Source organism: Branchiostoma belcheri, unplaced genomic scaffold (assembly GCF_001625305.1).
Source record: "Branchiostoma belcheri isolate BF01 breed outbred unplaced genomic scaffold, Haploidv18h27 scaffold70, whole genome shotgun sequence".
Taxonomy (NCBI): Eukaryota; Metazoa; Chordata; class Leptocardii; order Amphioxiformes; family Branchiostomatidae; genus Branchiostoma; species Branchiostoma belcheri.
Genome location: NW_017804354.1, coordinates 76,564 through 100,929, shown reverse-complemented (window position 1 = coordinate 100,929; position 24,366 = coordinate 76,564). Strand labels below are relative to the sequence as shown.

The window sequence follows — 24,366 nt, the reverse complement described above, 5'->3', positions numbered from 1 at the left end:
TGTGTGTGTGTGTGTGTGTGTGTGTGTGTGTGTGTGTGTGTGTGTGTGTAATGTAATTCTGTACAGGTCACACCTGTAATGCATCGCAGCAATCACATACATCTAGTACACTGTTTGAAGAAGACAAAACAACTAGTAAATAGATAAAATCATTGTCTCTCCTTTAGCACTAGACATTCACTGAAAGCCTACCTGAACACAAGAGCTGGAAGCTTGTCTTCTTGTTTCAACTTGTCCAGCAGTCTAACAATCTGATGACTCAGAAATTTTTCACCAGTGATGTCAATATTGTGCTTTTGTTGTTCTTTAGCACAGGTGTCTTGCTGCTGCAGCATGTGTCTGCTCAGCTTTTCCAGAACATGTCTAACCTTCAAGGCAAAAGAGAATAACTTAGTCTAGTAGTTTTACACTGTATACATGGTGATACAACATGCCACAAGTATGGACATGCATAAAGTAGTTTTTTTTTTGTATACTGAAACAAGTCTTCAACTAGAAAGGCCAATATTTGCTTTGGAGCAAATACAGCGATGGGTTCACCACATTTTACGACATGGCAGGGAAAGAATGAGAAACACAAGGGAAAACAATGATTTACATTGATATAACTATAATATGAAGTAACATACAACTAAAACAACAGTTGGATAGCTATTCCCTACTTTATTGGTTAGGATTTTTAATTGCATAATGCAAACTGTTGATTTTCAAAATAAATAAAAAAACGTTCATGCCCCGCATTCCAATGCTGGAGCAGAAAAGCTTGAAATACCTACCAAAACACTTGAATAAAGACATACTGTCAGTATGGAAATGCTCTGTGCAGGTGTTAATCAAGTTAAATCCCAACAGCCAATCAGCAAGAAGTATAGAGGAAAGCTGCATGCCTATTGGTTGATAATGCCCTGCATTCCATTGTGATGACTCATGCCCAGACGTGGTAAACACGGCACACTAACACAGTAATACATTTGCTATAACACAGCCAAAAAACTCAAATAAAACCATTTTAAAAGCCTGTATCACAAAAATTTAAAAAATGCCTAGGGGTATTTGCCCACTGTACCTCCATACCAAATTTCAGGACCTTAGGCCCTAAAATGAAGAAGCTGAATCCATTTAAAAAATGGCAGGAGAAGAAGGAGGAGAAGGAGAAGGAGGAAAAGAAACATCAGAAAAAGCAATATGGGTTCACCACCACTTCGTGGTGTGGTGAACCCATAAATATCACCTTTTCCTTATGATGTTCCTTAAGCCAGGTAAGCAGTTCCTTCTTCAAGTCAGCCTCATATTGCCTGGCCTGTGCCTTTGTGATGAGAAGGTGATCACGGGTGGCAAAGTCACTGTATGTATCAGCTTCTAGTGCCTTGGGAAGAGAAATTAATAAATAATATCATTTTTTTGGCATATAAGGAGACAAGGAAGCGGAGTGGGCTTGGTAAACTACCTTTGTATAATGGTGCAAATATCATGAGCTAAGGTGAGTCAAATCTCCAGTTGGTGGTGCTTGAACCACACTGTTACAGGTGGTTAAAATTGTCAAGATGTGCTCACGGGAGCCACATACATGTACCAGTAACATGCGCTACTTGAGAAGTCCATACAACAGAACGAAGTTGACCTCTTAAATGATTTGAGATCTTGACAATATACTATTATAGTGGCAAGAATTGAGACCTTTTTTTCTTACATACTCCATCTCTCAGAAAATGGTGAAAGCTTCTTTCATAGAACTACTGTAACATCACTGTGAAACAAGCTTCCTTGTGAATGCTTCCGTAATGGTACTACCTTACACTTTTCAAGTCTAAGGTAAACAGAAAATCTTCACAGTCCAGCACTCAAAATATGTAATTATTATGTGAGTGATTCCTTGATTATGACCGGTACAATAGCTCAATTGGTAGAGTGCTCGCTTTGTAACCGGGAGGTCGTGAGTTCAAAGTCGATCTTTGGTATGACCTGGCCAGGGTTTGAAGTTCAAACCCTGGCCAGGTCATACCAAAGATCGACTTTAAAAATGGTACACACTTCTTTCTCTGCTTAGACTCAGCACATATGAGAAAGAGTGTGGGAAGGTCAAACACACAGCACTACCAGCGGACTAGCCCCCTGCTGTAGTGCATCACACAATTGTGTGTTGCCCAAGGGCTACGAAATGGAGATGGGTACCCTACACTCGGGCAAGAGCATGGGAGACCTTCTTCCTCTTCTTCTTCCTTGATATGCAACTTTTGGAAAACCAGTACTACCTTCCAATTGTGCATCAAATTTATATTGTTACAGCATATATGTGATTCAGCACATACATGTAGAAGGTACATGTACCTTTAAGCTCTCTCTTTCTGGCCAGACTTGTGCCATTGTGTCATACAGCTGTAGTGTCTCCCTGGGTGACAGAGTCAAGTCCCGAGGAAACGCTCCATCAGGGTTATCCAGGTTGTCCTGGAGCTGAGGGAAAAATACATTACCCAATTAATGCTGATGTAACAGGCAGTTAGGGTCGGTGGAATTTTGCTAGGGTCACTTGTGCTGGACACTTGTAAGGTCAGAGTACAGAGACTGGCTACCTCCACAGAGATCACAAATAACTGGCCGTAGTACTAGAAACAGCGAGATGCTAGACTGTCCGAGAGCAAGAACGAATAGATACAAGAACTCGCCTATACCGTTTATGGTCCAGCTCCTCAATAATTATGGACTGAACCCCTGACTGTTGTCTTTTTGTAGTACACTGTTCTGTATCAAATGTTGTCTGGGAAATTTATAATGTATGAAACATGTATTTTTTATTGGTTTGTTAATCGTACACCTATATTGATTGCAAACCTGTAGTTTTAATATTATATAATACTAATGTTTTGTAAATTGGTTTACAATTCAGTTGTTTTTAACTGCGAAGAACCAATAAATCCATCTTGAATCTTGAATCAGTTGGGAAACTGGAAACACAACTGTTACATTTTTTTCCGAGGCCTACATTTGTTAGTACCTGTTTCACAGTCAGGACAGAGTAGGGGTGCATGGGAACAAGACTGTCTTCAGAGTTGGAGCAGGGCAGATAGACAGACTTCTCCAGGTCAGAGTAGCGTTCTCCATACACAACTGGTTATGAAAAGTCAAGATGCATTTGACATCAATACATCTTAAAGGCAGTCTACTATCTACTAGAATAATTTTGGCACCAAAATGTGATATATTCTGATTTTTAAAATTTCCATTCAAATTAAGATTTGCAAATTTTCAACATCCCCACATCATTTTTCCCATTACCAACATTTGTAAACAAGGTAAAGGCAAGCTGTGCAAAGTTTCCCATTATTTGGTAACCTATAAAAATCACAAGCCATAGAGGTCCTTTCTGCATTTGTCCTGTCACAACTATGCAGGTCCGCATAGGCAAAATCCAAGAATAATTGCTAGGTATCAAGCAGTGAAGTGTGAAAAGGAGTAAGACATTGTCAGCTCTATGTACATGTACATGTTGGAAAGCCCATTCTGCCAATGTGAAATGAACATTTCATCCTGAAATTCAACATGCAATGTAGCTGCATTATTAACCAATTGTCATTTGCATACTTGTGACTGAACACCGTAGACAGTTATTGACATTCATATTGGAAGTATGCATCTTCAGTCTCAAGAATTATGTTATTACATGTGCAGCACAACACATATGCTGTGAATATTGATATGTAGTGTAGTAAGGTATATAATATTTATGCTTATCCATAATACATGCCATTAAGAAATAGTTATCGTTTTACACAATAACTACACAATGCATTTTATGCAAAATCACTAAAACCAATATAAAACAATACATTATGGGCATTTTTGATCAGTGAAAACATGACAAATGTATTTTTACAACACATTGGGTCTGTCCATGGTGCTGAAATGTTGGTATGTCTCCCTCAGAAGTATTTTAATCTTTTGGTTAATCTTGTTCCTTCTATTTGAGCATGTAATTGATGGCAAGTTCATTGAGCTTCAAATACATTTAATTCTTCTAAAATGTTTAGCAACTAGGGATACATATACGTTGCATCAGGTACAGGTACAGGTACAAAGGATCAGGTACAGGTCCAGACTTGAACCTTTACCTAAACAATTTGACCAATTAACATGATCTGAACTCCTTCAACAACGAGAAAAATATTAATCATGAACTTGACAGTTATGACTTTATATGAGCAGGTTTTTGTTTATGGAGAATATTCATGCAAAATATGGGCAAAACTACATGTAAGATGTTTTGTTTTCATCTTCTACCAAGTGGCCTCATGCAATTCAAACCTGACCAAAGTGACATCTAGAGGGAGCGTAACTAATATGCAACAAATCTTTCAGTGTGTAACACAAACACACAGTTCTGTCTCTGGGACCCATGGGGATAAGCTATTTCCCTATTTTAGGTCACAGATAAGCATATAACTAGTGTAACTCTATACAGGTACATTATACAAGTACCGGTACTGAGGGATTAGGTATTTTGGACCTGTACCTAATCAATTTTTCCGGTACAGAATCGGTACAGCGTACTGATACACATCCCTATTAGCAACTATTGGAGATTATCACAAAGCTAGAAGATGTCAACCGATCAGGAGTCCCCATTTCATATGGTCATTAACACTTGTTTTTGTTCTATCAGTCCCTCGTAGCTTACCTAACCGGACATTATACGACTGTGGGTGGGCTTTTTTCCTCTGCTTTGCCTGACCATCCAACTGTTTTTGAAAGTCCTTTGCAGACTGTAGCCAGCTGGAAGATGGAAAATAATAAATAACACCTTGATGTGTTGATCAATATTAATTCTTTCTTAAATTACATTCTGAACACAGCACATATCAAGTACCAGTATGTACATTTGCACATTTGTAAATGTTACCTCGTGTTAAAGAGAACATTATACCGGATAAAAAGGATAAAAGGCACTTACGTGAAGATTGGTATGAATGCAAAATAGAATAGATGATAAGAGAAAGATGGGTGAGTTTTTTCTACCTGCTGGACAATTCAGTGGAGAAAATAACCATTGCAAGCAAAATATCTAACTACAATATTGTGCCCCTTTTAATGATTTTTAAATCATTTAAAAATGATTTTCATGTACATTCTGACACGGACATCCAATAGTGTTATAGAAGAATATGTACAAGAAGTTAATACATGACTGTATTAGAATGTGGGGTTGTGTGGTGTAACAGCAGAGTGCACAACTCGGAACAAGAGGCCCCGGGTTCGAGTCCTGACATGCCACCAAACTTGTGCCCTTGGGAAAGGCACTTACATGTAACACTTAACTCAAGTGAAAATGAGTATTGTCTGTCCTGTATTTGTTTCTATGCATGGGACACAACATCAGCAACAGCTGCCTAAGTTGTCCAACACGTAATTTCAATAAATCAAATATCACAATACCCTTGAAGGTCCTGTGGGTTAGATATTGTTGCAGACAGAGCCAGGAAAGGGCAGGGGACCAGCAGGAGCAGGTGTTCCCACACCTCAGCTCCTATCTCTGAGCCCATGCAGTGGACCTGGAAAAATGTACATCCAGTTACACTGTAGCTGGGTGCACATTCCAGTTCATTCCTGATTTTAATTCCAGGCTGCTACATATTGACCTTGTCCATGGAAAAGTTCTGAAGCAAAACAACTGTATGTAGGAAGAAAGGTCATCCCTTCAGCTACAAGCACAATTAATTATACATGTACATGTAATAAGGTTTGTTTTCTTCAGCATCTCTATAACTTAAGTAACTTTGAAGGAAAAACATTTTCATGTCAAAAATAATGTGCTACATGTAGTTTTCGTGTAGTCCAACTGATGAGTCAAACTTATTATTACATGTACTAAATATTATTTATTATTAATGATAAGCACTTAGAGAGAGACAAAATCGTGGGCCTAATAAAGTCAATCATAAAGAAAATTGGAGTACATGTACTGTACACAGCTTTAGTGTGGAAAACACACAACAGTTTTCAGCCATAAAGGTTGTGTACAAAAAAAATGTGAATTCATACCTAGACTGAAATAGAGCCTATTTGTTTATACTGAGTAAAAACCCTTTCATTACGTTTTGACCATACCATGGATTTCTGTCATGGAAGAACTGGGGTGTGCAATATTAATTTAAACTGACGACCGGCCAGATAATCATGTAAAATGTAGGGAAATGCCAAATTCATAACAGTAACTGTTCATTTTATGTTAAAGTAGAGAAACATTCTCAGAACCCATTTTACTTTGAGGGGCTACAAATAGTACAATCTTTATGTCATATTTTTGATTCTAAGGAATTTTCTGTTGAAGAAAGCAATTTTGTAGCTTGTTTTAAGATAAATGAAATCAAATATTATTACTTTTCCCCAAGGCAAAGGTGATTTTATTTTGTACACAATTTACATGAAAACTTACTTCATCAAATATCACATAGCGAATTTTCTGTGCCCACTTCTGGCGGTGAGGAGCGAGTAACAGGATTTCCAAACATTGTGGAACTGTCACCAGGATCTAAAGGAGGAAGATAAATAAATTTGATCATCTGTCATTCTTGACACATACAAAGGGTACAAATGTCGCATGAGGATTGAATAATAAATTGTTTATAAATTGTTAAACTTTTAAAATTAAGTGCATGTACTTCAATACATTTGTATAGAATTGTAGTATCTTAACTGTTAATATTGGCTCAGAGGATCATTCATTATCCAAGGCAATATACATTGTAGAACATCATAAAACTGTGATACACAGTTATGATCTACATATGATCTACTAGTAACAGTATAGCTATAATTACAATGTTCCTATTCTAACAGGTTAGTTTATAATGTATTCCCAGGCTCCCACACCTGAGAGTTGAGTGCATTATGCCTGTAGTCCCTGGTGAACACGCCGTACACAGACATCCCATCTGGCATCTTCTTGTTACTGAAGCGAGCGTACACAGTGGCAGCTACTTGGTTCACCAGTGCCTGTAGGGACAGGAAACTTACATGTACATGTGTGCTTTTCTTGTTCTAAAGATACATGAACTATTTTGATGTTAATTTTGGCAAGACAATTAATTTTGGCACTTGTGCCTCATGTTTGTATTCTAATTGTCTCCATACTATATTAAAATATAGTATGGCAATTTCATGGTTTACTAGTACTAGTTTAGGGCTGTCTAGAGGACACACTAACTGCATTTGACATTTGCATTTGCTGTCAAGGCACAGAACTACATCAATGTACATGTGAGACAATGTAGGAATTATTGACGTTTTGGCTTTGGATGGCTGAAGTACATGTAAATGAAAATCAATTATATGAACAATAAGATTGATGGATACAGTATGTCATGTAAAACAAGCAATTTCTTTCCAGAAGCCCTACAGCATCCATACCTTGGTTGGGGAGACGTAGACAACAACACCATCATCCCCATCTCTCAGCACCTTCTCCATACAGTAGTAGGAGGCGTAGGTTTTCCCAGAGGAGGTTGGAGCTACAATCAGGGCTGACTCATTGTTGTCCACGGCATCCAGCAGTTCTCTCTGGGAATATGGAACAAGTCATGTGTCAAAACCAGGATACGTTCGTTAGAGATTGCAGTTTTTATAGTTACAGCAAGGACATTATAATGCGGGGTGCCCTAATTCCAACTTACCCCTAATTCCGTACTAGTTTGAAAAATCATTGTCCCCGCACTATGCATGGGCGCATGTGCCTATAAATACCAACAGAAACGGACAAAGTTTCTGTGTTGATAACGTTAATCCCACAAAGTTTGGTCCAGTTCGCACACTGCGACAACAGACAAGTGAAAAATCTGTTTGAATTTGATGCTTAAAAAAAGCTGCTTTGAGTTTGAAACAGCCGCTTTGGAGCAAGTCGCGTAATAGTAAAAAGAAAACTTGTTCACCCCCATGAAACTCCTTCCTCTTCGCCCCCGCCGTTCTGCTTCGCCCCCGCCCCGTTCTGCTTCGCCCCCGCAAAAAATCTGCTTCGCCCCCGTCGTTCCTCTACGCCCCCGGCGCAATTCTGCTTTGCCCCCGTCCTTCTGCTTAGCCCCCAATGGCGGCACAGCTCACAGTCGACACAAAAATCGTCTGCAAAATAACAATAAAGGCTGTGCCGCCAAATTTAAAGTAGCCCATGCTCCGGCAAACATTCTGGACCACCTTTCTGCCAAGTGGCGTTGCACAAATCCTTCCCATTCAAAAGTTTACCCCTACCTCACGGCCCGTCAGTGGTTCTTACGTTTATAAGTACTGGCGGGAAATTTCACTCACGGCTGTACTTATAAACGCCAGTACTTATAAACGTAAGAACCACTGACGGGCCGTGAGGTAGGGGTAAACTTTTGAATGGGAAGGATTTGTGCAACGCCACTTGGCAGAAAGGTGGTCCAGAATGTTTGCCGGAGCATGGGCTACTTTAAATTTAGCGGCACAGCCTTTATTGTTATTTTGCAGACGATTTTCGTGTCGACTGTGAGCTGTGCCGCCATTGGGGGCTAAGCAGAAGGACGGGGGCAAAGCAGAATTGCGCCGGGGGCGTAGAGGAACGACGGGGGCGAAGCAGATTTTTTGCGGGGGCGAAGCAGAACGGGGCGGGGGCGAAACAGAACGGCGGGGGCGAAGAGGAAGGAGTTTCATGGGGGTGTTGTTTGGGACAGAAAAATAGTTGTAGATTGTTTTAATCATAATTTGTGTAGTTTAAATACTAACTCTCTCCTCAAATTGACCTTTCTTAAATACTAGGTTGAAATTACATGTAGGGCACCCCTTTTGCGATAGAACGTTCCACTGGCAAAATGACGAAAAACCTGCCGCAAGTTTCACAAACCATTACGCTTGGGTGCAAGGCGCTGCACTGAAGTGAAATACACAGCTGTGCAGCTTTAATCGTTGTGATCTTTATCTGTAAATATCAAAGCTCCTGTTGCGCTGGTTTTTGGTGAGACAAACTATTACCAAAGGTATGTGCATTTGTATGTAAGTTATAATATATAACATACATGTAGGTCGGAATTAGGACCCCTACCGGTATATCCTTGGTTCACATAGTAAGACATAATGTATGAACTCCACTCACCTGCCATGTATCAGGGATGAACTGTTGCACCCTGGGATCAGCGTCCTCTCTCCCCTCCCTCTTCAGAAGGTGCCCCATGTGCCGGAGCTGGAACCTGTTACTGCTCATCTGTACTGAACACCTCGTGTCTTCATCCTTACTCTTAGTCTGAGGAAAACACATCAAAAGTGTATATTTTCATCCATGAAACTCTTGCAACAAGATGATGATGATTTGCCTCACAGACCAAGCCACTAACTTTAAACAAAAATAGCATCACTATACAGTCAAACCAGCCAAGATGTCCACCTCTTGAAGCTGGCCATCTGGCCATGCTGACCACTTTTTCACAAGAATTTTCCCCATTGACGCAAGCATTAAGCAACCTGTCCAAGGTGACCACCTGGTCAACGCGACCGCGACTGCCCCGATACCTGCTCATGGTGACCACATCATTTTTGATCGTGTTGATTATCGATGATAACTAATGAGAAATCATGGAGAAACCAGCCAGTTTGCCCCAACTGCTGGATGATGTTTTCCAGTTTGACATAAATTGTTCCATGTGCCACTCTCCCCACATGCATTCCTCTCAGAACTGAAGATGCATTTGACATTAAAACATCTTGACTTGGAAACCATTTATGTCAAAGTCATGTTGTGAGGTGACCCTCTAAAAGGAGACCACCTGTCCAAGGTGACCACTTTTCTTTGGTCCCCTGGGTGGCTGGCTTGGACAGGTTTGACTGTACGCAATGTAGCCTTGACATATACCTATCAATGCTACATGTACATATTATAACATAGTTTTATCTACAAAAGGTAATTAAAATCAGTCTGTCATCAAAGTTGAATGAATGAATGAATGAATGAATGAATGAATGAATGAATGAATGAATGAATGAATGAATGAATGAATGAATGAATGAATGAATGAATGAATGAATGAATGAATGAATGAATGAATGAATGAATGAATGAATGAATGAATGAATGAATGAATGAATGAATGAATGAATGAATGAATGAATGAATGAATGAATGAATGAATGAATGAATGGACGGGCGGACGAACGAACGGACTGACGGACGGATGGACGGACGGACGGATGGATGGACGGACGAACAAATGAATATAAATGGTTTCCCAAAGTTGTAAGTTACATGATTGTACATACATGTACCTTTAAACCATCAGGTACCATGTCCTGCTCAGACCCTTCAGATATTACAATGTACCCTTCCATGTCAGACAGTCCCAGGAGCCTGAGTGCACCTGCCAGTTCTTGTCTCTGCTTGGATCTCAGGTGCTGCCCATATTTATCAACTATGTCAGACACTGTTTGAACAATGTCCACAGCAGTGTTCAGATTAGGTTTCCCAATGTCACCTGTCAACAGATTGAAGTAACATTCAGTTTGATCATGATAGTAGATTCCTTTTAAAAGTGTCAGGTCCTTTGTGAACATACACAATCATGTAGTTTGAAAAAAAATTGGTCACAGTACTAGTAACCTTTTGAAAGTGCAGTGCTACAGTGTTCACATTCAGCTATACAAAAATTTTATAATTTCAAAAAATGTGAGTAAAACCTGTAACTTCTGTATTTATATAGTACATGGTTTGATGTGAGTACAAAAAGGAGCAAAATAGGATGATTGGTGATCTAATTGATTTTTGCTTCATAGTTCTTTCCATTTTGTTCCATTTCACTCCTTTTATCACTTTCTGTATACGACAGTTTGGCCACAGTTTGGCAATTTCTAATCATATGTACACTGAGAGAGAAGAAAATATTGTTAAAAGGCGTCATTTATCAAAAATAATATAAACAAGAATTCGGAGATCTCATACCTCCATGAGTTTTTCTAAATGTTTTTTACACAGTACACTACAGTACAGAACGAAATAACACACGTCAGGTTTTTGGTTTCAAACACACAGTAGCACCTTTGGCCTGGATATGGTCATGTAGGCTTTTCCCGTGGGAGAACCTCATTAATCAAAACCAGGCAGGTGCTGCCTCCACCCGCACATCTGTTTTCCCTGCCACCCCGCACATCTGTTTTCCCTGCCACCCCACACATCTGTTTTCCCAGAAGTTCTGCTATTTGACCTTGACCTTTGGCTTCCTAAGACCTACCAGCATACCAAATATCATCACAATCCATAAAGGCGTTCTGAAGTTATGCTGACTACAAATGTGCGGAAACACACACACACACACACACACACACACACACAGACGTGCCAAAAACAATACCTCCATTTTTCACGGAGGTAATGACATACTAACCTGCACTGTCTCCTTTTGTACACTGGTCCCTCCACATGTCTACCTTGTGTTGGAGAATGGTGAGTTGTGCCTCGGTGGCGACATGTGGTACCTGCTCACGGCTACACTTCTCAACAAACGTCTCAAGCTCACGGATGGACTTGACAGCTTTGCTGCTCTCCAGGGATGTCTTCAAAGTTTGCCATTGTTGAAGCATCTGTGTCGCTTTTGTTTCTGATAACATTTCAGCATGACCATAATTGATCAGATAATGTGACAGTGCTTAGTGATCACATACATGTAATGTCTACTGCCGCCTTCTAGAACCTCGATTAGCGGCAGGACGACTCGCTCATCCCACAAACTTGACTCTGTGTTCTGTAGAACTGAAAGATATAGATCTAGCGCGATTCCCTACATGATTCGGATGCTGAATTCCTAGCTTTTACTTCAGAGTACGCATTTTAAATATATATTTTACTATTCATAATCGTTTACCCTGTCTGTAATTTATGTGTACATCTGATATTTTAAATGACCGACCTTTTAACGTATCTTATATTAATGATTAATGACGTATAATGATTTTAATGTGAGCTAACTTTTTATTAATTAATCAATTGTAATTGGCAGAGCACTTCAGGTCCCAATTACATGGAACCTGCCTTTCTGTGCAAGTGATGAATGACGAATAAACCATTATTATGATGCCACAACACAAGCTTATATATTAGATGACCTCATTCCATGGCATAAAGTATGGCAGGTGTTATAATCAAATAAAGAAAAAATAAATGCATTGAAGTACTATATGAGCAAAGGATTACCACTCAACATTCCATCAGTAATATTGTATCACACATGCAGAGATATTAATTTTTCTTGGATGTGCAGCCGACATTTTTATTCCAGGAACTGAGACCAGTCTGGATTCTCTGTGGCTGATCCAATTTATATTGCTGGGGGTGAATTTAGTGACTTCTGCTGATCCTCTAATCTTTAGTGTCAGGTTTGGTCGTCCCCTTTTCTGTTTGACATCAGGTTGCCAGAGGAGGACTTTGGAGGCATCTCGCCACTCCATTGGCCGATTATTCTCCCTATCTAGCTTAAGTCCACTGCTTTTGAACCCACATGGCTAGTTTGGTCCAGGAGATTCAGTGATACTCTTGATAACACCTTCTTACCTTCTTCTTTTTTCTTGGCTGCTTCAATGATGAGATCTTTCTTTGATTTCTGAAAAAAAGTGGTATGCATAATTATCTAGGCCTGTTTTTTTCCGCCCTGCTACTTGATATTTTTTCTGAAAAAAATCCAAGAGCCAACAAATTAAATTGGTGTGGATGTGCGACACATAACCTTAAAGGTAAAGTCGAGGTAATGTATCTTGGCATGTGATCTTGCCCTGTAACTCCTATCATATAAGCAAGTCTATCATATAACCACAAATTTTCAGAGGATGATGCACTAGTGAAATCATGAAATCAAATCATAACAACAACTCTCAGACTGGTGTTAGTATGACAAAATATGATGTCATTATGATCATGTCATTTTATTGGCTAAAATCATCTTGTACAAATGTAGGCTATTAAAATACAAATCTCAGAGGTATTCAATAAAACTTTTACAAAAAGTGTGTAAAAACCAGGCTGAGTGCAGGTTAGGTGCCGGCATCAGAAATACCCGCACATACATTTGTACACATGTACAGCTCCAATTTTACCTGACCTGCATGCATATGCAGGTGGTACATGTATTTTCTCAGACCTTATGACACACATACCTTAACTGTCTTCTGCTTGGCTGTCTTTGCCATTTCTTGACGCTCTTTCTTCTTCCTCTCTTTCTCTTCCTGCTTTTGGTCAGACTTCTCACGAACAACAATGGGAACCTTTCTAAAACCTGGTCCCTCTAGCGACTCTCCATATGACTGCATGTGTCTAAGTGATTCAGATAAAGAGGTGATAAAGAGAGTAACAACAGACTTTACTGTAAAAGTAATATTATTGTTGTTTTGTTTTTCTTTTTGCTTACTCATAGATAGGTAACCTCTCATACCTGCTAAACTTCTGCTTGTCTTTCAAGACCTTCCTCCTCAGCCAGGGGTCAGTTGGCAATTGTTCTGCAAAGAATTATTTCAAGGGGGAATCAACAACAGAGGCCTGTGTTATTTTCCAAAAGACTACATTTTTATCAAAGCAAAATCAACTAAATATGTACAATTTCATGACAGGGAAATGAAACAAATCCAGATCTTGATGGAGTAGTACAATTTGTACTAAATTACATATATAAAAGATTCAATTTGACTTGTAAACTAAGTCACTACAGTAACTGTTTGCCAAATATGCTACTAACTACATTGTCACATCAAGGCATTGTGTCATATAATGTCATATTTTTCTTTGTGCAGAGCTTTAGTACCATGATTGAAGGTATCCTTGGTGTTATCATAATCATCAGCAAGGGGCTTCCCAGAATGCCAATGATAGGTCTCATCAAAGTCTTGATTCTCAGTGATGGCAGCAGTCACCTCTCTGTCTGTCCTGTATAGTGGCAAAAGGTTACCCAACACATTGTCTTAAAAACTGCATTAAGGATCAGTCCAATCTAACCATTATTACAAAAATCACAATTCCCACCCTAAACTTTGAATAGTCAAACTTCCCCAACTGACCACCTCTATAAGCCAGTTATATCTGGCCAAAACAACTGTACAGTTTTTCCTTGTTACTGATTTTCCCCATAGACACGAGGATCAAGAGACTTGCCTAAGCCGACCACTTGTCCAACACTTACCACGACCCACCCTATCTAGGTGGGACCGCACACACCTAATCTTTGCCAAAGAGCTATCTACCATCTAAAATTCGTGACCCTAGCATGTCTAGAGCACGAGATATCAAAACCGGAAGTTCTACTGCAGTACCTGGGAAAGCCGCCAGGGGGCCCAAAATCTAATCATTTTTAGATCTCATGAAGACCTACATACCTACCAAATTTTATAACAATTCATCTAAAGCTTCTTGAGTTCTCGTGCTAAACCACATACATACACACAAACACACACAAATGCTACTGAATACATAACCTTAAAGGTAAAAATGATGACATTGGGTGGAAATTTTGCTGCAGTTTGTCTTGATCTATATTTTTTGTATAATAAGACTACTAAAGTCTTGTCTAAAAAGACCACTTTTTCTCCGCCCCTTGGGTGGTCATCTTAAACAAGTTTGACTAACACTCAACAACTCTGAGGATTAGACTGTTAACTCTTCTCCTTGTTACCATGGCCAATTGTCATACAGGCAGTTGAATTAAAAAGCCTAAAATAAACTAGACATGGTCTGTGTCACATGACTTGTTATACATCATGATCATTCATACAGATATTTTAGAGAACATTTGGAAGAATATACCTGTCAAGGTGTGGCAGACAGTTGTTCACATTTCCAGCAAAAGCATCTACCAGCTTATTGGACACTGGGAAGAATGCAGCTCTGCTGTGGATGCCCAGAGCTTCAAGTTCATCTGACACTGAAAATTCAGTAACAAGAATTTGAAGATCTCACACATTCACATTGAGTTTTTGTAAATGTCTTGTATTACTCATCAGCAAGTAAGGCCACACCAATTTAATTTCTTGGTTAACGGATTCGCCGCTTCATTTTTTTTCTGATTTGCAAATAAAAATAAAAATTCAGAATCAACTGCAAAATGCTCATATTTTGCCCTGAACAGTTGAAAACAGTCCTTTTCTTACTACATGTTACAGTCATTCCATCTTTCAATGCAGTCATTAAAAGTTCAAAATTCATTATTTAAATTTTGGACCAGAATGGTGTGTTGACTTCATGGCTCCTATCGTACCATTTTGGGCCATAATAGGATGCCTAGGCCTGTTTTTTTTTTTTTCGCCCACCCGCTCCATTATTTTTCTAGAAAAATCTGTTAACCAAGAAATTAAATTGGTGTGGCCCAAGTTTCCAATTAACAATTAAACTTATGTTCATTGAAGGTCTCCACCACCAGTAGCATTGAACATTACCGAGTATACTGGCAGTTTAATCTCCAAGTAGATCTTACAGTGGCAAGGCAGTATCCATTGGCCAAAGAGTGACTATTAGCCTAATGGTCACTCTTTGGCCAATGGATTGTTACCTCCTTGCCGCTGTAGGATCTGCTTGAAGATCAGGGCAGCTGTCAGCTGGTCTTCACACCACATTTCCATGCAGATCCGTGCTGCACACTTTGATGTATTGAAAGATCATAATCAAAGTAGCTCTCTACAGCAGAAGTGGGTATTATGATTCATCAGAGAAGAAATTGTTATGCTGGAATCCACTTTGTGGTGTCATATTTACCATAAGTTGAAGTCTGAATACAGGGCGAACATTATAGCGATCCAATCCGTAAAAACCCCAGAAAGACCCTTTTGGCAATCCCAGAGTTCAATGCACACTGTGTGTTGTTGAAAGGTCAATCGTCGTTCAACAAAAAGTGCCCAAATCTTTGTATCCCAAGACAGGCTTAGGTTTTCAATGTTTTGTGAACCTTCCTAAATTCTAAATGTATGATAGTCACTTGAATGTTGCTGTCTATTGTTAACAATTAATCGTGCCCGAAGTTGACCAGACAAGCGTATACAGGACTGTAAAATAGAAGCGGGTCTGTATGCAGGTACATGGATTTAGAAAAGGATTATTATTCTGTTGAAAAGACAGCTGAGGTAATTCAGTCAAAAGTCAGGTGCCTATGTATCCCCAAAAATATTATCATTATCTATCAGAAAATAATACCCGCTTCTTGAGTGGAGAGACCCTTTAGGCTTATGACCCAACCCAAGGTGTGATAAGGCCTTGTAAGTTGCCATGAACACTGAATAAAACCCCATGACCAATATGACATGGGGACGTCTCATTGATCAACGTCATCTGCTATGGGATACTTAGTCTAGCAAAAAGCTCATAGCAATCCATCAATATCTTCCTATTAATTATGCTGCTATGGCATTTACAAATGCTACCAAAATATAACCTTCTTGGACCACGTTTGGATCATGGAGGACATACACCCTATAGTTACCTGAATTAGCAGTGTGTTCCTTTTGTTCTGCAGAGTGGTCCTCTCTCTCTATTCTGCCAACTGGCGAAGCTACGACAGGGAAGGCAGGGCTCAGTTCTGACTCACTGATGTCGGTTACAATGTCCCACAGTACTTCCAGCTCACAACGAACATCTTCTGACAGCAGAGATGCTAGAAAACAGAAGATACTCGTTAATTAATAAAAACAGCAAGGCAGCACCAACAGCGTTCTCAGCACCAAGGACAACATTCAAACCTCACATACCATGTACATTAACTTTGCAAAAGAGCTTTGGCATTAAACCATTTACATTTACATTTTACAAAAACTAAATGGGACCTTTAAAGCCAGAAAATGTGCAATGTATGAATGACTGTTCCCACCCTGCTGTCCTCTGCTGTGTGCGTCCAGGATGAAATAGGACAGCTGCAGGAATAGCCGTCCATCCATGATATCTGACAGGAACTTTGTCTCCATCTCACCAAAGTACCCGACCCTGCTGCACTCCTCTAACATCTCCACCATGCAGACTTGAACCTGAGAAGGATTAGTGATATACAAATATATACCAATATAATACAAAACACTTTACAACAGGGGAGGAGAAACTGCGTCATAAAAATGAATGTGAAATGTAGTATTCCATCATAAAATGTACATGTATTGAATGATTTAGTTTAGAGTTATAAAGAGTTGTTTGCCATAAATTGTACCCAATGCAATTGTTGCACAATAAACTTTGACTTGACTATCATTATCATCATAGTCACTACTATCGGACAATGATGCAGGCCAACACTGCTGTCCACTCTCTTCTGTCCAGCGCTTGCCTGAACGTTGCCATATAACCTGAGATATAACATACCAGAGTTGGTACGTCATTATTACGGTTAAAGTAAAAGAATACATGAAAACTGTTGTCTGATGTTCCCTCTCACCTGCTCCATGACACGTGACAGCAGGTGAACAGGGAATGAGAAGGGAGCCTTGCTGAAGTCCCTGAGCTGCTGAGCTCTCTGTCTGAGTGAGAGGTGCCGCAGCAGCACAATGTGCAGCAGGAAAAAGCGGACAATGTCTTCTGTGACCTGAGGGGAATTAGGAAGGAAAAATCACTGTGAACAAGAATTCGTAGATCTCATACCTCCATGAAATATATGAGTTTTTGTAAATGTTTTTTTTTATTTGTCTCACTGACTATGGAAATAAGGTCGTAATTAGCATAATCTAGTTTAATTTATGGTTTTCTAAATTCAAATGACAATATTTTCGTGTAAAATTCCTCTCCTTTATCATGCTTCATTTCAACATGGCCATTAATTATGCAAATGACCTCAACATTAACATAATGTACCCCAGTACCCCAGAAGTTTGCAAGTTTCCCAGCGTACCTGTGCATCAGCAGTTGTCAGTCGCTGGTCCAGCACCTGTGAACAGGCCACAACTGTTACCACGTCTCTGACACCAGCAGGGAGGGACCGGGCCAGGCTGGAGCTGCTCACTTTCATCAGTTTGGATCTTAACTGAAAATCAAGTAATATGATCAAGACTTAGTCATAAAACGTTTACTGTGTTGTATATTCTGCAATACAGCTGCAGGTACACAGGGATAACTTGTGTTTAACATCATTCTGCAAATGACAAAGTGTAAATATTTCTCATTGATAATGCAAATAAGATACTACTTTTCATGAATTACATCACAAGGTCATATTCTCCAGTGTTATCATAAATATATATATATATAAGGTTATCAGTAGGGTGATGATTAACATAATAAGATGCTAGTTATGCAAATAAATAGCTCATTTACATAATTGGTTAGAAAAGTCTATAAATCTGCTTCATTGTCATTTGTATATATGTATGTGTTTTGATGTTTTGTAACGTTTATGTGTATACTCTCTCCTGGAAGAGTACGTAGCTGTCACCCTCGGATGGGCAGCTAAAGGAGAGTTTTAAACCAATAAACCAACCAATAAATCATTCCAAACATGTGACTGAAAAAGAGAGGAGCATCTGATTCAATAAATACCAATCTTGGAGTCAAATTTTACATTTGTAGGTACCGGTATTTGGCTGAAATATTGTGGACTGGTAATGAAATAAGTTTTGGGTTGTGTCCTGCTTGTACCACAGGTGCCCCACTTAGTACTTTCCTCAAATTAAGTAATGTTACATACATAAGCCTTGGACAATATTTTTAACAGCCTTTAGTTAACTGATACTAGTAATAGCCATTAATACCTAAAATGAAAAAGCATCTGCCAGCTACAGTGGTGCAAGCCAAGTGGGCATGATTTGTGGAAGGGGCATTCTTCAAGTAGCACACTGGGGTACCTTAACGTTCAAAAATAGGTTGCCTCAAGTAAAATTTGGTTGCCCGGGGCAACTGGGCAACCAGGTATTTTGCACACTATGACATGTATGGATGAGGGTTAAACATAATTCATCTTTATTACATAATGCCATGATGATATAGTTACCTGTTCCAGATTTTTGCAGTCTTCTGTCACATTCTGTTGCAGAAGACTTAACATAGAAGGATACTGTCCTTTCTCCCTGTACTCCAAGTATTTCTGAAAATTAGCTTAGTTAGCCTTTTGTCCTTAAAGTAGTTACAGTCTTTACCTATATCAGCCAAAAAAAATCACAGAGGTAGGGAACTAAAAGTTACTGTAGTAAAAATACACTACTTTATAGAAATTTCATAACCATATGAATGTTGTCAGGTGAAAAGAAATACGATTTATCAGAAGAGCATATCAATTGTGCGTAGCTACAAGTCAATAGAACAAAGTCACCAATACAAGTATACAATTTAGAATGCATTAGGTGAAATTTAAAAACAGAAAATTTTAACTAGAAACCATACCTTAGACCACATATTCATAATGTGAGGACGACACTCAATGTAAAATCCATACGCTTTGGTAGCCGTGTGCTCTATTTCTGACATGTACACACAGTTGACTCCTTCACTCAAGACATGCAGAAGCAGTGTCTTAAAAACTGCCAAGACGGCATTCTTGGGTAAACCTAGAGGGAGATTTTGGCAGCCGTCAGAGATGGTAACGAAGGCTGGCCTGTTGTTCTGTAGATACTGGTGCCACTGTGGAGAGTCAGCTGCTGGTATGTTGGTTGTGACTGTGTAGGCTGTGTTCTCCTGGAGATGCTGTATGATCACGTGACGGGCCAGCATCATGGAGGGACAGCTGGTCCACAGCACCTGCATGTCTCTGAAGAAGACAATGTGGAAAATTCCACCGAGCTGATGGAAGGTATGGAGGAACCTCTCAACCAGGAAGATCAAGTGTAGGTACTGTCCTCCATGGCTCCAGTCCAGATTCACCTGGGAACAAGTGTACAGGAGATTTGAGAGTTACATTTGTCTATCCCCTGTTTACCGTTCCTTAAGCCTCGGTCACAACCCGCCATACATGCTTTTTGTCTATACATTTTTTGGGAGGCTACGTCTGCTACGTTTTTTCTGAAAACGTGGGGAAGGAGTGGCATCGACGCACGTCACTCGCACGTCACTCGCACGGTTTTGCAAGGTGTAAGAGTGTGGTCTGCACGCCACGTCTGGCCGTGAGCGGTTGCATGCATTGTACGTTGCTCAAGTGGTAAGTGAGTGGTACGTGCCCTTGCCCACGTTTTTGCACGTAGACAGCACGCAGAAGCACGTACAGCGGGTTGTGACCATAGCTTTAGACTTAAGTTCATCCTGCTGTGCCTAATATATTAGCTGGTATGTCAGGCTTATACATGTAAGCCTTGGAAAAAAATGCTGTGTTTCTGGTTTCCCAACTGATCCTAAAAATCCGCCAACCCTAGCCTTTTTTTTTACACTGGCTATAAAATTTTTGGCCTTACATGTACGTATGAACCATGAACTCTCTGAATTCTGAAACATCACTTAACGCAATAATTATTTCTTTCTCTGGTGAATCAGGTGAAATATTTTTCAGTTCAGCCAAAAACAAAGAATTACATTACACAATTCAAATTTTCCTAGGCCTACATGTACATGTAATAGTACATTACATCTATTAGTCAAAATTATTAATGATATTAAAACCTCAAACATTCAAACATTCAAAGGCAATCAGAAATGAAGAAAATGTCTACCCCTTCAAGGAACATTGCATTGTGAATATGGGAAAATCGTTAACTCATGCAAGAGTTCAGCAGAAAAAACTCAGAAATGTACAAATGTAGGTTCTCGCTTCCACATTACAATTTATGCTTATGAAAAATCTCAAAAAAAGTGAATTTTGTATAAAAGAGATCAGTAATAATAATGAATAATTTCTATATTAATAAGACAATAAAACATTTGACAATTGAAACACATGGAATTATATATATATATATATACAGAATGACATACAGAATTACATAAGTAACGTTAAGTAGTTTCAGCATAATGGTTTTAGACAAAAATCACTAAGCCCTTATCACTAAATACAAACAATGTGTTACTCCCCAATTAAAGATATTTAGAAATGGAGTCACAAAAACCAAGTATGTACAGAAGCGTAACGTGTGTCATACCTCTGAAAGTAGCTCCAGGAGCAAAGAATCACCATCTATGATGAACAGTTCAGAGTCCACAAAGTCATGTAACAGACTGACCCATCTGGATAGAGAAGACAGAAAATTTAGGTTAAAGTTTTAACAAGACTTAGTCTTAGAGGTTAAAATCATCCTATCAAGAACCTGCTGATATCCCCAGATGGTACCCAGGCTAGTAAAATATGTCTGGCGCAGGTAATTTTCCATTTTTTTACAATTTTCTGCACATGAACAAATTATTTCGAGCCCTGTATTCACTGCATGTACACTGCAATATTTCTACGTAACTATTGAAGGTTAGTCACAATCATTATGGCACACGTGACTTAATACAGAAAGAAGCATATCATATTGAACTTGATTTAATTCCCGTCTTTTCAGCACATTGGTAAAGCCGACAAGTCACAACAAGTTGCCATGTAATATATGTCCATGCTGACAAAGGCCGTGTTTATGTGAAGTCACCCAAACCGCGATTCAGGTAACTCACATTCCTCACATCTGGTCCACGTGCCACACACTCCTTTGAAACCATTTCCAATCACAATTTGCCTGAGCTACATTTATTGTTGCTTGATGAAAACACGCAAGGTAGCGTGTTATTAATGTCAGAGGTCAACGACCTGCTTACTGATGCCCCCCTCCCAGCGTATCTTGGCCAAATGCCGTAACGTGGTCCCGCCAAAGGCGGTAAAGCTTGCCCTAGAACGGACACATTACTTTACTATTACTGCTCTTTAAGGTGCTGCCACGTAAAAGTTGGTATTGCATATAAATAAAGAAATCCATGACCAGGCGAAGTTACATTGAAATCACACTGCGTTCAGACGCAAATCGCAATGAGGGAAAACTGATTCGAAACCACCTCTAGAAGTGGTTTGGGATCGAGGCGCTTTCAATGTGATTTGGAGAGTTCAGATGGAGAAACCGACTTCGGGGTAAACCACATGTAAAGCGCCTTGGGTGACTTCACATAAACATGGCCATAGTCCATACTCACTGTGACTTGATGTGGTTATCAGCTGGCAGGTGCTTCAGGCAGATCTTTGCAATAGAACTAATTTCTCCTTCATCCTCATTTTCCATCTCATGATCAGACTCTGACTCTGACTCACTGTCTGCAGAATCTTTGAACAAAATTATAATAAATTAAATTACATTAAATTTTTGATAGGTATTTGTCAGGCAAGAACAAGATAGAAAGGTTACCCAAATTCGACCAAATTAAATATCATTACATTACAATCCATAGAGGCCTTCTTAAGTTATGCAGGCACAAGCAGACCAAAAACAATACATTGTACCTCCATTTATCATGTAGGTAACAAATCAAGAGAGTAACCATGTTTAAAAGTGACGGGTACATGTAGGAGTACTGTCCCATCATCAATAGAAAGCTAGTTCCGCTCCCACCTCGCTCGCCAGCGTCGATCACATGACAAACAGCTACGTATCCCGACTACCCGTACACAATACAGGGGAGGGTCTTTCCTGCCAAAGACTGTAAGGGACTGGAATAACCTTGGTAGTGTAGTGGTGGAGGCACCTACAGCCGACACGTTTGTGTCACGTGCCTCCGCCAGTAACTCAGAGACCTAGCTCTACACTGGGCCCCCCTACGGAACTTGACCCAGGCTACGGAAAAAGGACTACACTACCAAAAATGCTTTTTCTTGTTTTTCTTATTTTCTCATGGGAAGAAAATTTTTCTTTGGGGGAGAATAATAAGAAAAAAATAAGAAAAAAAATAAATTTTCTGCATACCTACGTTCTTGCACCAAGAACAATTTTCTCATTTTTCTTGAGTGGAGATGATTTTTCTAAAATAGGCTTCTTTAAATCTTGGTTTTTCTTTGGTGAAGAAATATTTCTAGAGGAGATTCTAACTTACAAGATTAGAATTCTTTTAATCTTGAAATTTCTTTAGTAAAGAAAATATTTCTAGGGAAGATTCTAAGTTACAGATTAAAATTCTTTTAATCTTAAAATTCTCTCAGACTTAGTTAAACTTTCTTATTTAATCTCCATGGAAGATTTCTTTCTTACCTGACATCAAAGTGGTCAGATTAAAGTTTTTTTTCTTGTGTATGTCGAAAATTTTCTTGTTACCTAGAACGATTGAAAAAGGCCATTCTTGTTTTTCGTAGCAATGTTTAAGAAAATACAACAATTTGGTTCTTGTCTTTCTTGGCAAACACTGATTGGAAAAGCAAGAAATTTAATTATCTACATCTATTATTAGAATAAAGCTCTGCTTAGTGTTTCTTTCTTAAAGTTTCTTGTTTTTCTTGACTAGTAAGCTTAAGAAAGATCATTCTTGTTTTTCTTGGCAACATTTAAGAAAATACAAGAATTAAGTTCTTATCTTTCTTGACAAATACTGATAAGAAAAAAAAAACAAGAAAGAAATAAAATCTTTGATTAGGCTGAAGATATGGCTAGTATTATATTCTTAAACATTCTCGATTTTCTTCCCTAGAAAGTTTAGGAAAGGCCATTCTTGTTTTTCTTAGCAACATTTAAGAAAATACCAGAAACTTTAAGAAAGATGATTCTTGTTTTGCCTGGTATTGTTCAAGATGATGTAAGAACTTTTTTCTTAATTTTCTAGTTTTTCTTGTCATGTGACCTTTTCTGAACCCCTGATTGGTTGATTCAAATCCCAGAATGCAGTTAGGGGGTTTTGAACATAAGTCAGATGTAGGAGCCGCGCTGGTTATTTTTGTCAGTTACTGAGTCTGACTCATGTCAGATTGAAGACAAAATCAAGTTAAAAAGGATCTTGTGTACATGTGAAGCAATGGTGATCGTGGTCAGTTTGCTGAAGAAACCAACTTTGCAACAGAAAAAGCATGAAACCAAACAGATAGAAGGTAAGTGTGCCCCCCTCCCCACCTATAAGATCTGCTGACATTGTTTTTAGACTTCATAGCCCAAATATTGTTTCAATGCCATCAGGGGTTGATTTTAAAGTCAAATCATATATCTCTGGTGTAATGTATAGTAAAGTTTATTACTGCTTTATGATATAATTTTAAATTGTTTACTCCAAGTAATCAAATAGTATTATAGCATCCTCTTTTGATTTTGTTGCCTTCAGTGCACGCATGCAAACTAACGGGTATTCGGACTTAGCTGCCCTGCCCGGTCCACCTAAACCGCTGCCCGGTCCGGTCCGAGGCCGCTAATGGGGGTTTTGCGTATCCCATGCGCCGGAGCAAGCATTTCGCTCCCGGCGCAAGGACTCGGTTTGCTAGCTGAGGACTTTCCACAACCATGATGATATCATACTTAAATAAAGGAATATATAATAGATCTATCATGTTGAAATGATAATTGTAATACATGGTTCTATTT

The 24,366-nt window shown here is 39.1% G+C and overlaps 1 protein-coding gene across 2 annotated transcripts in view; it reads right to left on the bottom strand.

Annotated features, from left to right (window-relative positions):
* LOC109484855 (probable ATP-dependent RNA helicase DDX60) overlaps window positions 1–24,366 on the bottom strand; it is a 46,666-nt gene that overhangs the window by 14,141 nt on the left and 8,159 nt on the right. The window contains exons 3-27 of one of the 2 annotated variants that reach the window (XM_019788213.1): window positions 22,010–22,136; window positions 20,989–21,073; window positions 19,307–19,783; window positions 18,918–19,010; window positions 17,823–17,954; window positions 17,373–17,519; window positions 16,818–16,971; window positions 16,434–16,604; window positions 14,768–14,885; window positions 13,773–13,894; window positions 13,407–13,470; window positions 13,132–13,288; window positions 12,533–12,581; window positions 11,370–11,582; window positions 10,252–10,463; window positions 9,095–9,241; window positions 7,402–7,551; window positions 6,865–6,987; window positions 6,428–6,523; window positions 5,428–5,543; window positions 4,673–4,767; window positions 2,993–3,105; window positions 2,329–2,451; window positions 1,232–1,366; window positions 193–368 (exon numbers count right to left, since the gene is read on the bottom strand). In XM_019788213.1, the coding sequence (XP_019643772.1) occupies window positions 193–368; window positions 1,232–1,366; window positions 2,329–2,451; window positions 2,993–3,105; window positions 4,673–4,767; window positions 5,428–5,543; window positions 6,428–6,523; window positions 6,865–6,987; window positions 7,402–7,551; window positions 9,095–9,241; window positions 10,252–10,463; window positions 11,370–11,582; window positions 12,533–12,581; window positions 13,132–13,288; window positions 13,407–13,470; window positions 13,773–13,894; window positions 14,768–14,885; window positions 16,434–16,604; window positions 16,818–16,971; window positions 17,373–17,519; window positions 17,823–17,954; window positions 18,918–19,010; window positions 19,307–19,783; window positions 20,989–21,073; window positions 22,010–22,136 (3,595 nt within the window). The remainder of the gene's footprint in view (window positions 1–192; window positions 369–1,231; window positions 1,367–2,328; window positions 2,452–2,992; window positions 3,106–4,672; window positions 4,768–5,427; window positions 5,544–6,427; window positions 6,524–6,864; window positions 6,988–7,401; window positions 7,552–9,094; window positions 9,242–10,251; window positions 10,464–11,369; window positions 11,583–12,532; window positions 12,582–13,131; window positions 13,289–13,406; window positions 13,471–13,772; window positions 13,895–14,767; window positions 14,886–16,433; window positions 16,605–16,817; window positions 16,972–17,372; window positions 17,520–17,822; window positions 17,955–18,917; window positions 19,011–19,306; window positions 19,784–20,988; window positions 21,074–22,009; window positions 22,137–24,366) is intronic. The other variant, XM_019788214.1, reaches the window with a different exon arrangement.